The sequence below is a fragment of the Pleurodeles waltl genome, chromosome 9, assembly GCF_031143425.1.
Source record: "Pleurodeles waltl isolate 20211129_DDA chromosome 9, aPleWal1.hap1.20221129, whole genome shotgun sequence".
NCBI classification, from domain to species: domain Eukaryota; kingdom Metazoa; phylum Chordata; class Amphibia; order Caudata; family Salamandridae; genus Pleurodeles; species Pleurodeles waltl.
Genome location: NC_090448.1, coordinates 375,759,214 through 375,774,201, shown reverse-complemented (window position 1 = coordinate 375,774,201; position 14,988 = coordinate 375,759,214). Strand labels below are relative to the sequence as shown.

The 14,988-nt window shown below is 45.6% G+C and overlaps 1 protein-coding gene across 3 annotated transcripts in view; it reads right to left on the bottom strand.

Annotated features, from left to right (window-relative positions):
* LOC138259329 (transmembrane protein 87A-like) overlaps positions 1 to 14,988 on the bottom strand; it is a 425,924-nt gene that overhangs the window by 160,327 nt on the left and 250,609 nt on the right. For all 3 annotated transcript variants that reach the window (XM_069206965.1, XM_069206966.1, XM_069206967.1), the window contains 2 exons: positions 11,772 to 11,836; positions 7,029 to 7,212 (listed from right to left, as the gene is read on the bottom strand). In XM_069206965.1, coding sequence (XP_069063066.1) covers positions 7,029 to 7,212; positions 11,772 to 11,836 — 249 coding nt within the window. The remainder of the gene's footprint in view (positions 1 to 7,028; positions 7,213 to 11,771; positions 11,837 to 14,988) is intronic.

Sequence of the window (14,988 nt, the reverse complement as noted above, 5' to 3'; positions counted from 1 at the left end):
TTATTTTAGTTGATCCAGGTTTTAACTGTACTTTTTGCCATAAAAGTATTCTTATACTTTAAAGTTAAAAAATCTACTGGGTAGTTAATTTACTGTTATTTACTTTATTTCACGGTTTGTGATTCTCGAACACCTACCACATACTAGTATATAGATTAAGGGCCATATGTACGAACACATTTTCCCATAGACATAGAATGGGTAAAACCCTTTGCTACATCTGGCCCTAAGTGCTTACCTTCGCACCATAAAGAGAGTCAAGTGTCCAAAGGAATTAACTTTTGCAGAACAATAGTATTGTTGATCTGGGACAACAGTGGTAAACAACCACCCTTTCCTCCCTCTGAAAGTTTCCTTGCAATGTCTGCATGGTATATTAAACAAACACTAGAGAAATCTAAAATAACGCCTCTGTGTAAAGGAAAGTGAAAGTATGCAGTGCGAAGGACCCGGAAATGGAAGAGGCCTTCCTGCTGCAATGGTAAAATATACTAGCGTGGGTATTCCACACTGGTAAACACAACAAGCTTACTGGAAGACAAATACATGACTTTACGCAGTCGTACTGGGGCCTTTTGTCACATTTTATTTGAGTTTGTAACTTCGTGCAAAAGTTCCACTTGTTGCTAAGGCAAAGAGATTGCCACAGAAATTACATCACTTCCTTACTCCTAAAGGTCAGAAGTGGTTTAATCAGCAGTGAAACAAGGTTTGTTACGCATCGTTGCACTTTTTTCAAACTTCATGTCGGCAATGTGAAGATCATTATCCATACGTTTTCAGGTACAATAATGAAAATGTCACTTACCCAGTGTACATCTGTTCGTGGCATTAGTCGCTGCAGATTCACATGTGTGGCACAGTCTGCTGCCTGGTGTTGGGCTCGGAGTATTACAAGTTGTTTTTCTTCGAAGAAGTCTTTTTGGTCACGGGACCGAAGGACTCCTCCCTCCTCGGCTCCATTGCGCATGGGCGTCGACTCCATCTTAGATTGTTTTCCCCGCAGAGGGTGAGGATGGAGTTGTTTGGTATAAATAGTGCCCATGCAATGGAGTGAATATGTATGTACGTTAAGAGTTTCTAATAATTATTTACAAATGTTCAGATGTTTAAGATTTATGATCTACTTCTAAACGGCTACAGGCTTCCCGGGGAGGTGGGAGGGTACATGTGAATCTGCAGCGACTAATGCCACGAACAGATGTACACTGGGTAAGTGACATTTTCAGTTCGATGGCATATGTTGCTGCAGATACACATGTGTGGCATAGATTATAAAGCAGTTACCTCCCCTAAAAGCGGTGGTTTAGCCTGTAGGAGTTGAAGTAGTTTGGAATAATGTTCTTAGTACAGCTTGGCCCACTGTAGCTTGTTGTGCATTTAGTACGTCTACACAGTAGTGTTTAGTAAACGTGTGAGGCGTAGACCAGGTTGCAGCCTTACATATTTCGCTCATAGGAATGTTTCCTAGAAAGGCCATTGTAGCACCTTTCTTTCTGGTTGAGTGTGCCTTTGGTGTAATAGGCAATTCTGTTTTGGCTTTAAGATAGCATGTTTGAATGCATCTGACTATCCATCTAGCAATGCCTTGTTTAGAGATTGGATTTCCTATGTGTGGTTTTTGAAAAGCTATGAACAGTTGTTTTGTTTTCCTGATTAGCTTTGTTCTGTCAATGTAATACATTAGTGCTCTTTTGATGTCTAATGTATGTAGTGCCCTTTCAGCCACAGAATTTGGTTGTGGGAAGAACACTGGCAATTCTACTGTTTGATTTAAATGGAATGGTGAGATTACTTTTGGCAGAAATTTTGGATTTGTTCTTAGAACTATTTTATTGTTGTGTATTTGAATAAATGGTTCTTGTATGGTAAATGCCTGTATTTCACTTACTCTTCTGAGGGATGTGATTGCAATGAGAAATGCGACCTTCCAGGTTAGATATTGCATTTCACAGGAATGCATGGGTTCGAAAGGTGGACCCATGAGTCTTGTTAAGACGATGTTAAGATTCCATGAAGGAACTGGTGGTGTTCTTGGTGGTATAATTCTTTTTAGCCCTTCCATGAATGCTTTAATAACTGGTATTCTAAATAGAGACGATGAATGAGTAGTTTGTAGGTAAGCAGATATTGCTGCGAGGTGTATTTTTATAGATGAAAAAGCGAGATTTGCTTTTTGCAAATGTAGTAAGTATCCTACAATGTCTTTAGTAGAGGCATGTAATGGTTGTATTTGATTGGAATGGCAGTAGTAAACAAATCTTTTCCACTTAGATGCATAGCAGTGTCTAGTGGAAGGTTTTCTAGCTTGTTTTATGACCTCCATGCATTCTTGTGTGAGGTCTAAGTGTCCGAATTCTAGGATTTCAGGAGCCAAATTGCCAGATTCAATGATGCTGGGTTTGGATGCCTGATCTGTTGTTTGTGTTGTGTTAACAGATCTGGCCTGTTGGGTAGTTTGACATGCGGTACTAGTGAAAGGTCTAGTAGAGTTGTATACCAAGGTTGTCTTGCCCATGTGGGTGCTATCAGTATGAGTTTGAGTTGGTTTTGACTCAACTTGTTTACTAGATATGAAAGGAGAGGGAGAGGGGGAAAAGCGTACGCAAATATCCCTGACCAACTCATCCATAGAGCATTGCCTTGTGATTCGCGGTGTGGGTACCTGGATGCGAAGTTTTGGCATTTTGAGTTTTCTTTTGTTGCGAACAAATCTATCTGGGGTGTTCCCCAAATTTGAAAGTACTTGTTCAGAACTTGGGGGTGAATTTCCCATTCGTGGACTTGTTGGTGGTCTCGCGAAAGGTTGTCTGCTAGTTGGTTTTGTATTCCTGGAATAAATTGTGCTATTAGGCGAATGTTGTTGTGAATCGCCCACTGCCAAATTCTTTGTGTTAGGAGGCACAATTGTGTTGAGTGTGTTCCTCCTTGTTTGTTTAAATAATACATTGTTGTCATGTTGTCTGTTTTGACAAGAATGTATCTGTGTGTTATTATGGGTTGGAAGGCTTTTAACGCTAGAAATACTGCTAACAGTTCTAGGTAATTGATATGAAATTTTGTTTCGTGTATATCTCATTGTCCTTGAATGCTGTGGTGATTGAGGTGTGCTCCCCACCCTGTCAAGGAAGCATCTGTTGTTATAACGTATTGAGGCACTGGGTCCTGAAATGTCCGCCCTTTGTTTAAATTTTTGCTCTTCCACCATAGAAGCGAGAGGTATGTTTGGCGGTCTACCAACACCAGATTTTGAAGTTGACCCTGTGCCTGTGACCATTGTGATGCTAGACACTGTTGTAAGGGTCGCATGTGTAGTCTTGCGTTTGGGACAATGGCTATGCATGATGACATCATGCCTAGAAGTTTTAGCACATGTTTTGCTTGTATCTTTTGGTTTGGAAACATAGCACTTATTACCTTGTGGAATGCCTGCACTCTTTGTGGACTTGGAGTGGCAATTCCTTTTGATGTGTTGATGGTTGCTCCTAGATATTGTTGTGTTTGACACGGTTCTAGGTGTGATTTTGTATAGTTGATGGAAAACCCCAGTTTGTGAAGGGTTTGTATGACAAATGTGGTGTCGTTTGCGCATTTTTTTACTGTGTTGGTCTTGATTAGCCAATCGTCTAGGTAAGGGAACACATGTATCTGTTGTCTCCTGATGTGTGCTGCTACTACTGCTAGACATTTTGTGAACACTCTTGGTGCAGTTGTTATTCCGAATGGCAACACCTTGAATTGGTAATGTATTCCTTTGAATACGAACCGTAGGTACTTTCTGTGAGAAGGGTGTATTGGTATATGAAAGTACGCATCCTTTAGGTCTAATGTGGTCATGTAATCTTGCTGTTTGAGCAGTGGAATGATGTCTTGTAGTGTGACCATGTGAAAATGGTCCGATATGATGTAGGTATTTAGTGTCCTGAGATCTAATATTGGTCTTAATGTTTTGTCTTTTTTTGGAATTAGAAAGTACAGGGAGTAAACTCCTGTGTTTTTTTGTTGTACTGGTACTAACTCTATTGCATCCTTTTGCAGTAGTGCTTGAACTTCTAGTCCTAAAAGTTCTAAATGTTGTGGTGACATTTTGCGTGTTTTGGGGGGGATGTTTGGTGGGAAGTTGTGGAATTCTATGCAATAGCCATGTTGGATTATTGCTAATACCCAATTGTCTGTTGTAATCTGTTGCCAAGATTGGTAGAATTGGCTTAGTCTTCCCCCCACTGGTGTTGAGTGAAGGGGTTGCGTGACTTGAAAGTCACTGTTTAGGTGGAGGTGTTTTTGGAGTCTGGAATCTTCCCCTACTCCTTGGGAATTGACCCCCCCGATATCCCCTGAAACCTCCCCTTTGGAAGGAACCCTGATATGGTGTGGTTCTTGTTTGTTGGCTGGTGGTGTCTGTGGGTTGGCCACGAAACCCCCCTCTAAATGGAGTTTTTCTGAAAGAGCCTCTGCTCTGCGGGGAGTAGAGTGCGCCCATGGCCTTGGCCGTGTCTGTGTCCTTTTTAAGTTTTTCAATGGCTGTATCCACTTCAGAGCCAAAAAGTTGTTTCTCGTTGAAGGGCATATTAAGGACAGCCTGCTGGATTTCAGGTTTGAAGCCTGAAGTGCGTAGCCAAGCGTGTCTCCTTATGGTGACAGCAGTGTTGACTGTTCTTGCTGCAGTATCGGCTGCGTCTAGTGAAGAGCGGATTTGATTGTTTGAGATCGTTTGTCCCTCTTCCACTATTTGCTGCGCCCTTTTTTGGTATTCCTGGGGAAGATGGTCTACGAGAAGTTGCATCTCGTCCCAGTGTGCTCGGTCATATCTGGCCAGCAGCGCTTGTGAATTTGCGATGCGCCACTGGTTGGCTGCCTGTGATGCTACTCTTTTCCCTGCCGCATCAAATTTTCGGCTTTCTTTGTCCGGAGGTGGTGCGTCGCCAGATGTATGTGAATTTGCTCTCTTGCGAGCTGCCCCTACTACCACGGAGTCAGGTGGTAACTGCGAAGTAATAAACACTGGGTCTGTGGGTGGTGGTTTGTATTTCTTATCCACCCTTGGGGTGATGGCTCTTGATTTTACGGGCTCTTCAAAAATTTGTTTTGCGTGCCGTAACATCCCTGGTAGCATTGGGAGACATTGATATTGGCTGTGTGTAGCCGAGAGGGTGTTAAATAAAAAATCATCCTCTATAGGATCGGAATGCAGTTGGACATTGTGGAATTCTGCTGCCCTAGCCACCAGTTGCGAGTATGAGGTACTGTCCTCTGGCGGTGACGGCTTTGTGGGGTATGACTCGGGATCATTGTCCGGTACTGGGGTGTCATACAGGTCCCAAGCGTCTTGATCCTGATCGTCATGACTTATGGTAGTTTGCGCTGGTGAGTGCATTTGTGGCGGTGTTTGTGCCGGCGATGCCTGTGGTGGAGAGGGCGGAGGCGTGACTTTTTTAACCACTTTGACTTGTGGTTGTGCGTCATCCTTTGGAAGTTCGATCCTTCTTTTCCTCATGATTGGGGGAAGGGTTGATATCTTCCCTGTGTCGTGCTGGATGTACAGTCTCTTTTGTGTGTAGTCCGATTCTACACTTTGGAGCTCTTGTCCAAATCTGTGCATTTGGCCACTTATTCCTTGTTCCTCTGAGTAGGATGAAGGTGTGGTATTTTTCGGCGCCGAGAGAGAATCTTTTTTCGGTTTCGGCACCGACAGAATTTTTGTTCCTTTCGGCATGGATTCTCGGTGCCGATGTTTTTCGGTGCCGGTATCTTGTTTTTGTCTCTCGGAGCCGCTTTCTCGGCTCCGAGGTTGCTCCATGGCAGTCCCTCGACCGGAGTCGGGTGTCTTCGCTATGGGCGTGCCCTTTTTCGGCGCCTTCGACGGGTCGCCTGTTTTATGGGTCAAGCCATGGCCTGTTGGCAGTGGCGTCCCCTGGGCTTTCGGTTTGTCGATGGATTTACTTTTCGACGTCTTACTCACAGTTTGTTGCTGTTGTTCGACGTCGGAGTCTTCGGATTCTGATTCCGGAACCGAGAATGTTTCCTCTTCCTCGTCGAAACGTTGTTTTGTCGACGTGGACGCCATTTGTTGACGCCTGGCTCTTCGGTCCCGGAGTGTTTTTCTGGACCGGAAGGCTCGACAGGCTTCACAGGTATCCTCCTTGTGCTCGGGGGACAAGCACAAGTTACAGACCAAGTGCTGATCTGTATAAGGATACTTACTGTGACATTTTGGGCAGAAACGAAACGGGGTCCGTTCCATCGGCTTCGATGTCGCACGCGGTCGGGCCGACCAGGCCCCGGTGGGGGATCGAAACTACCCCAAAGTCTTCCGATGATCGGTGTCGATGTACCTAACTATCCCGATACCGAACGGAACAATACCGACGCTTTCTTCCGAGATTCTGACTAACTTTCCGAACCGAAACACGGAGCGAAAAGGAATACGTCCGAACCCGACAGCGGAAAAAAACAATCTAAGATGGAGTCGACGCCCATGCGCAATGGAGCCGAGGAGGGAGGAGTCCTTCGGTCCCGTGACCAAAAAGACTTCTTCGAAGAAAAACAACTTGTAATACTCCGAGCCCAACACCAGGCAGCGGACTGTGCCACACATGTGTATCTGCAGCAACATATGCCATCGAACACAGGTTTATTAACTACTTACAGAATATCTTCAGTAGGTTTAATGTGATGTAATGTAATGTAAAATAGTGCTCTTCTTGAAACAACCCACCTCATAATAGGCTCTCTAACTGTTACCAGGTAGAACCCTCACTCAAAAATCATTTATTCTCAAGAGTGAATGCACTGACATCTACGAACAGATACACAAGACATTATGTGAAGTGGAAGGACATAACCGCAAAGCACCTCAGTACAAGGGTATTTCTCAGAAAGTTTACAAGGCATAGTCACAAGGATTCCTTTCACAAACTAGGGATGTGCATATCAAATACGAAAATATAGACACTGTTTTTTTATGTAGCTTCTTATTACTTCTAAAAGCATTCAGACCCATCTGTCATGGGCTCCAGGAAGGGTCTTACCTGATTCTCCATGGGTTTGGATGTTCTGGAACTCTGCATAGAAGACAATTTTTTCAAGCAATCCCAGAAGGATGACGCCTCCAATCCAATACTGGATTCGCAAGATGTCACGCCAGTAGCAAAGCAGCAGCATTAACCACAGCACACCATAAAGGACATACACAATGACCATCACCATATAAAACTGCGGGAGGAAAGAACAGCTATCAGGAGTCCACTCTAGACCAACTTTAATTATTTTTAATGTTCTGAGCTATTCTTCGATTCTGCACTTCTCTCATCAACAGCTAGTCACCCTTCCTCATAAGTGACAGAACTACACCCCTCTCATCTTAGTTTTCCATTTCTGTACCAAATGGCAACTGTTGCTGTGCCTAGCTTTTCTTCCTGCCACTTATTTCTCAGTAGCTAATGTTTTTCTTGCTCCCTTTATCAGCATTTTCTGCCCTTCTTGCCTCATTTTCTCTGGGGTTTCCTGCTCTTCGTGGCACTTTTTGCCTCAATTGAACTTATTATTCTGCCCTTTCTCTCAGCAGTTGCAGCTCTACTTGCGCTATTGTTGCCCTAGATTTTTGTCTCTTCATACCATTTTTCATGCGGTGTTGATGTTCAAATTGTCATTGTGTAGGAAAGCGCCTCTTTTTGACATTTTTAGCCCCCACTTTTTGCCTGGTGATTTCGAATGAGAGTGTACTGGGTCCCTGCTAACCAGGTCCCCAGTGCCAGATCTCTTTCCCTAAACTGTACAATTGTTTCACCAATTGGCAAATCTTTTAGCACCCTCTGTAAGTCCCTAGTAAATAGTACCCCTGTAACCCAGGGCCTGAGGTGCTAAAGAGGGTCATAAGGGCTGCAGCAAGAATTATGTCACTGTAAGGAACCCCCTCACCAAGCACAGGACAGAATGCAATCGCAGGCTGAGTGTCTTTGTACAGACACATGTGAAAATATGACATGGCACACAGTCTGTGTGCCATGTCCCGTAAAACTGCATGCAATAAATGTAAGCCACCCTCCTAGCACGCCTTACAGCGCTAAAGAAGGGTGCATTATATTACATGTGAAGGCACAGCTGCATGGGCAGGTTGCCCCTGCTATGTCTGTCAATTCTCAGACATAGTAAGTGACCAGGGAAGCCATTTTAAATGCATGCGCTGGACACTGGTCATTACGAGTTCCTCAGCTAAATTATGGCTTCACTGAAGACAGGGATGTTTGGTATCAAACATCTCATATTGGTGAACCCACACCGGTGACAGTGCTGGATTTATCAATACATGTACCCAGAGGGCACCTTAGAAGTGCTCCCTGAAACCTTACCAGCCTCTGGTGTGCTCGCTGACCAGATTCTGCCAGCCTGCCACCTGAGACACTGTTCTGGCCCCCTAGGGTGAGAACCTTCTGCTCTCAAGATGCCCAGAACAAAAGCTTGTCTGGGAAGAGGGTTTAACACCCCCTCCCACAGGATGACCTCATGATTAGCCTTCCTAAGGTGGCAAGTCTCAGAAGGCTGCTGCCTTCAAAATGCAAATATGGATCCCCTCGCAGGAGAGGTACCCCCTCCCGGTCCAGAGCCCGTTTGGCACCTGTACAGGTGGTAAAATTGGCTAGTCAGGTATGCGTGCCACCTAAGGTGGACTACTGTAAGGTAGACGCGATTTGTCAGAGGTAACCATCTTTGAGGTGCCATACCTAAAAATGCTGGGAAAGGGTTATGCCCCCCCTCCAACAGGAACTGGACATATAGGGGGCGCAGTGACCCAACGGTCAATAGCCTATTGGCTACTACCCTACACACCACAAACACCCCTTAGGGGGGCCCCTGGCACCAGAGAAGCAGATCCTGACAAAAGACCAAGGACACCGAAGAGCAGTGACAGCAAAAGAGGAGAAAAGGAGCAGCTGACCAGGTACCAACTCCGCCAGCCTGTCTGCATCCCTCGTCAAAATCTGCACCAAAATCGACTCAGCCTACAGCTGTGAATCCAGAACCTCGGAAGGACTGCCTGCCTTTGAAAAAGACAAGACCTCCGTGAACAGCGGATCGGTTATCCAATAAACTTCAAGGAAGGGGCTCTAAAGCCTCTGAAACCACCCAAAATCCGACATCTGAAGTAAAAACTGCACCTGCCATCTCAGACCCGAGTTAAAGTGGACCAACTGGTGCCAACAAGGTTCCCCAGCCCTCCAGATTCAGAGTCCATCATGGTTTCACCACTCCTGGACTCACCGACAACGCCTTCTGCCTCTGCACGTAGCCCCCCTCTCTATGGCGACCGCTCCAGTTAGAAAAACCCAACACCTAAGGACGCCTCTGCACCTGTCACTCCTGAACCATGGAGAAGAGTAAAAAAGGTGCCTACCTGTGGCCGAGCATCATGAGGCCTGAGCCCCGCTGTTGGTTCAGCCCGACGGGCCTCCTGGCGAGAGCCTGCACCCTCTTTTCGCAGTGACTGATCTCAATAGGAATGCCCTAGGCACCCAAAGCTGTTTTGCATTCTACACCCGGCCGCCCGCGTGCCGCTGAGGGTGTACTGTGGGTGCTGCCTTGGACTTAGCCCACTACTCACCTTAACCCATGGAGATTTGTCTTGGCAGTTGCTGTACTCTACCTCTTTGCAGAACTTGTTTATCCTCCCATAGGATAACCTTACAGAACTTGGAAATTGCGCTGTGTCCCCTTTTTAAAACGAAAAGAATTCCTATTTAAAAACGTACTTACCTGAACGATTTTTCTCTGATACCTAAACATATATAAAGATGCTTGCTATTTTTATAAATTGGTGTGTATCTTCTTCTTGAGTTGTGCGTCTCATTTATCAACTATTGTGTGCATTTGTGGATGCCTTGCACTCCTCTGTGTTAAGCCTAAGGTTGCTCATCCACACTACCCCTAAATACAGCTCTTTGGTATTTCACAGAAAAAGCCATGTCCACTCACTGGGGAACCCCTGGACCCTTTACAAGGTATTTACATGCCACATAAAGTGCCAGAGACCTACACTTTTCTTTTAAGATGTACCTGGTTTCTTTCCTTCTGAGCTTCTGTTTCAGTTTATCCACAACATTTGTAACTGCCCTGTAATCAACCGTTCTGGCTAATGCTGCCCTTACTGACTGCGCACTACTTTCCAGTAGCTCCTGGCTACTATAACTCAGAGTATGTCACTCTTTCTCCCCTGTCTGCTGCTCTCACAATCAGCTCTTCCTGAGCCTCTGCCCACTCAGACACCTAGCTGTTTGTTGTCTCCCTCCTTTTTGCATCTTCTTTCAGAACACAACTTGTTACTCTGTCCATTTTCATCTCATGAGCCTTTTTTTACTATGCTTCTCTGAATAGTGCCTCTCACTACTCAATGAGACTCTCAGTCAAACCTACAGGTTCCCTTTTGTTCAGCACTTTGTGCTTGCTATTTTGCTTCCTTACTCTCTAATATTCTTAACATTCACTGTGAACCTTTATTCCCATTTTAACAGCACCTGCTCTTGCTTCCAATCAACCGCTCACTCTGTTTATATCTACCTCTCAAACCTGTCTTCTTTTTGTCTGGCTACTCCTTACTACCACCAGAGACCCCAAATCATTTCTCATTATCTTGTGGTTCCTGTAATATTGGTGATTCATTCTAACAATACAGTTTTTTTTCTGCTTTCTTCATTGACAGTCCTTCATTGGGAGTCACATCTTCTTTATTTGGCTCTTTCCACATTACACCACCGCCTCCCCCGTATGCCCCCACTACAATGTACTTATACATTGACACCCTACATTACTTTAAATGATTTACCCAGTGGGACAGTTATGTATCCATCATGTTTGCAGTAACAACAAATAATAAATAGTACAAAGGCAGCTTAATGACATGAACCTGGATGGCTCTGAACGCCAACTATCACCCAGTGGCAATACACTTGACTACACCCTTGAACCCATCATTACCCCCAAGTACCACATTGCCAAAGAACATAAAATGACAGCCTGGTGCTAGCTCTCATTTCTAAAGAAAGCAAAACTGTTTCTTCCAGAACACAACTTCAGAAGTGCTGTTCAAGACCTTGCACGCTTGCACCTGGATAGTGATAAGACCCTGCTCCCTGCACGCTAGTAACCTTTTAGGGCATCCTACACACCACATCACATCTCATTCAGGACCTGAAGAAATATGATCACATCATTGCCATCCTGAAAGCACCCTATTGGCTCTTGCTCGCTCGTCCCATTTTAAAAATCAGCACCATCATTTACAAATCCATCACAACCAGCAACTCTGCTCATCCTGCAAACAAGCATACCACCTCTGGTGGTTCTTGGAACACCCGCACATTTGACATAATCAGACTGGAGACTAAGAAGTATGAACAGAAAAATGAAGGCAGCAGGTTTTCCCATCTATGCACCAAGGATTTACAAAACATCCCAGTATCCACGAGGACTGCTCAAATACTGCTCCAACTTAGGAAAGAGTTGAAGGTTCAAATCTTTAAAGAACACTAAATCACAATACAGTAGTAGTCTACCAACCAGCGACATTTCCTATCAGTAGCTGACGGTATACTTGCCTTTGACTCTGTAAAGCATTCCACTGCATTTTGGCTAGGTTCAAACTATATAAATACCACAACATACACACTTACTACAAACTCTATCGGCACAATGGTCAAGCATAAAATTACACTACAAAATCAGAGGTGGCAGACACCCCGAAAGAAGACAGCAGAAAGGAAAGTAGAGTGAAAACTTACCATCATCAAGGGCCATTCAGAGGCAGAGGTGTACTGGTGCACAGGATGCCACATTGACACTTCAACTGTGAGGAGGGAAAGAAAAGAGACGTTAGATGAAAATATGAAACATATAGAGGCACCTTAACTTTCAACTAAATTATACAGCTGGCACTATCATCACTATTATACTCCACATCAATGACCTCAATCATTGTAAACTGCATTTATTCAAAAATAACAATCAAACTGAAACAAACGTTTATACATCTTTAGGTCCTTGATCTGCTGGACACCAGTTTTAAGAATTTTGATTATGGCAAATGTCTAAATTTGTATTTTCTACTGAACAATTTTTGATCAGGTAGAACATCTACCTAGAAATATTAGAAAACTTTTACATCCAGTACATCCCAATGCTACCTAGATTTCGCAACAAGCAGCATCAAAAAATAATTTTGCTTTGTACATAACAAGGTGCAAAAAGTAAACAGTTTTGGTGCATTCATATACTGTGTAAGGAAATGCCTCCTTGGCATGGTTACCCCCTGACTTTTTGCCTTTGCTGATGCTAAGTTTTGATTTGAAAGTGTGCTGAGGCCTGCTAACCAGCCCCCAGCACCAGTGTTCTTTCCCTAACCTGTACTTTTGTTTCCACAATTGGCACACCCTGGCATCCAGGTAAGTCCCTTGTAACTGGTACCAAGGGCCCTGATGCCAGGGAAGGTCTCTAAGGGATGCAGCATGTCTTATGCCACCCTGGGGACCCCTCACTCAGCACAGACACACTGCTAGCCCGCTTGTGTGTGCTTGTGAGGACAAAATGAGTAAGTCGACATGGCACTCCCCTCAGGGTGCCATGCCAACCTCACACTGCCTATGCAGTATAGATAAGTCACCCCTCTAGCAGGCCTTACAGCCCTAAGGCAGGGTGCACTAGATCATAGGTGAAGGCACCAGTGCATGAGCACTGTGCCCCTACAGTGACTAAGCAAAACCTTAGACATTGTAAGTGCAGGGTAGCCATAAGAGTATATGGTCTGGGAGTCTGTCATGCACAAACTCCACAGCACCATAATGGCTACACTGAAAACTGTGAAGTTTGGTATCAAACGTCTCAGCACAATAAATGCATACTGATGCCAGTGTACATTTTATTGTAACCTACACCCCAGAGGGCACCTTAGAGGTGCCCCCTGAAACCTTAACCGACTATCCGTGTAGGCTGACTAGTTCTAGCAACCTGCCACACACCAGACATGTTGCTGGCCACATGGGGAGAGTGCCTTTGTCACTCTGTGGCTAGTACCAAAGCCTGTACTGGGTGAGCTGCTTCACACCTCCCCCTGCAGGAACTGTAACACCTGGCGGTGAGCCTCAAAGGCTCACCCCCTTTGTTACAGCACCCCAGGGCACTCCAGCTAGTGGAGTTGCCCGCCCCCTCCGGCCACGGCCCCACTTTTGGCGGCAAGGCCGGAGGAGATAATGAGAAAAACAAGGAGGAGTCACTGGCCAGTCAAGACAGCCCCTAAGGTGTCCTGAGCTGAGGTGACTCTGACTTTTAGAAATCCTCCATCTTGCAGATAGGGATAGGAATGTTCCCCCCTCCCCTCGGGAGGAGGCACAAAGAGGGTGTACCCACCCTCAGGGCTAGTAGCCATTGGCTACTAACCCCCCAGACCTAAACACGCCCTTAAATTTAGTAGTTAAGGGCTCCCCAGAACCTAGGAACGGAGATTCCTGCAACCTAAGAAGAAGAGGACTGCTAAGCTGAAAAACCCTGCAGAGAAGACGGAGACACCAACTGCTTTGGCCCCAGCTCTACCGGCCTGTCTCCCCACTTCTAAAGACACTGCTCCAGCGACGCTTTCCACAGGGACCAGCGACCTCTGAAGCCTCAGAGGACTGCTCTGCATCTAGAAGGACCAAGAACTCCCGAGGACAGCGGCTCTGTTCACCAAAGACTGCAACTTTTGCAACAAAGAAGCAACGTTGAAACAACTCGTGTTTCCCGCCGGAAGCGTGAGACTTGGCACTCTGCACCCGACGCCCCCGGCTCACTTCAGGGAGGACTCCCCGGTGACTGCGAGACCGTGAGTAGTCAGAGTTGCCCCCCCTGAGCCCCCACAGCGACGCCTGTAGAGGGAATCCCGAGGCTCCCCCTGACCGCAACTGTCTGCTTCTAAGAACCCGACGCCTGGTAGGGACACTGCACCCGCATCCCCCAGGGCCTAAAGGATCAGACCTCCAGTGCAGGAGCGACCCCCAGGTGGCCCTCTCCCTTGCCCAGGTGATGGCTACCCAAGGAGCCCCCCTCTTGCCTGCATCGCTGAAGAGACCCCTTGGTCTCCCATTGCTTTCTATTACAAACCCAACGCTTGTTTGCACACTGCACCCGGCCGCCCCCGTGCCGCTGAGGGTGTACTTTCTGTGTGGACTTGTGTCCCCCCCCCCCGGTGCCCTACAAAACCCCCCTGGTCTGCCCTCCGAAGACGCAGGTACTTACCTGCTGGCAGACTGGAACCGGGGCACCCCCTTCTCCATTGAAGCCTATGCGTTTTGGGCACCACTTTGACCACTACACCTGACCGGCCCTAAGCTGCTGGTGTGATAACTTTGGGGTTGCTCTGAACCCCCAACGGTGGGCTACCTTGGACCCAAACTTGAACCTCGTAGGTGGTTTACTTACCTGCAAAAACTAACAAACTCTTACTCCCCCTATAAACTGTTGAAAATTGCACTGTCTAGTTTTAAAATAGCTATATGTGATTTATGTGAAAACTGTATATGCTATTTTGCTAATTCAAAGTTCCTAAAGTACCTACCTGCAATACCTTTCATTTGAAGTATTACATGTAAATCTTGAACATGTGGTTCTTAAAATAAACTAAGAAAATATATTTTTCTATACGAAAACCTATTGGCCTGGAATTGTCTTTGAGTGTGTGTTCCTCATTTATTGCTTGTGTATGTACAACAAATGCTTAACACTACTCCTTTGATAAGCCTACTGCTCACCACACTACCACAAAATAGAGCATTAGTATTATCTCTTTTTGCCACTATCTTACCTCTAAGGGGAACCCTTGGACTCTGTGCATACTATTCCTTACTTTGAAATAGTGCATACAGAGCCAATTTCCTACATACTGCTTCTGAAAAGTTCTTTTGAATATCCTACTTACGATACCATGCAACTGAAAAGCATTCCCAGGATATAGCCCACTTTCACCTGAAT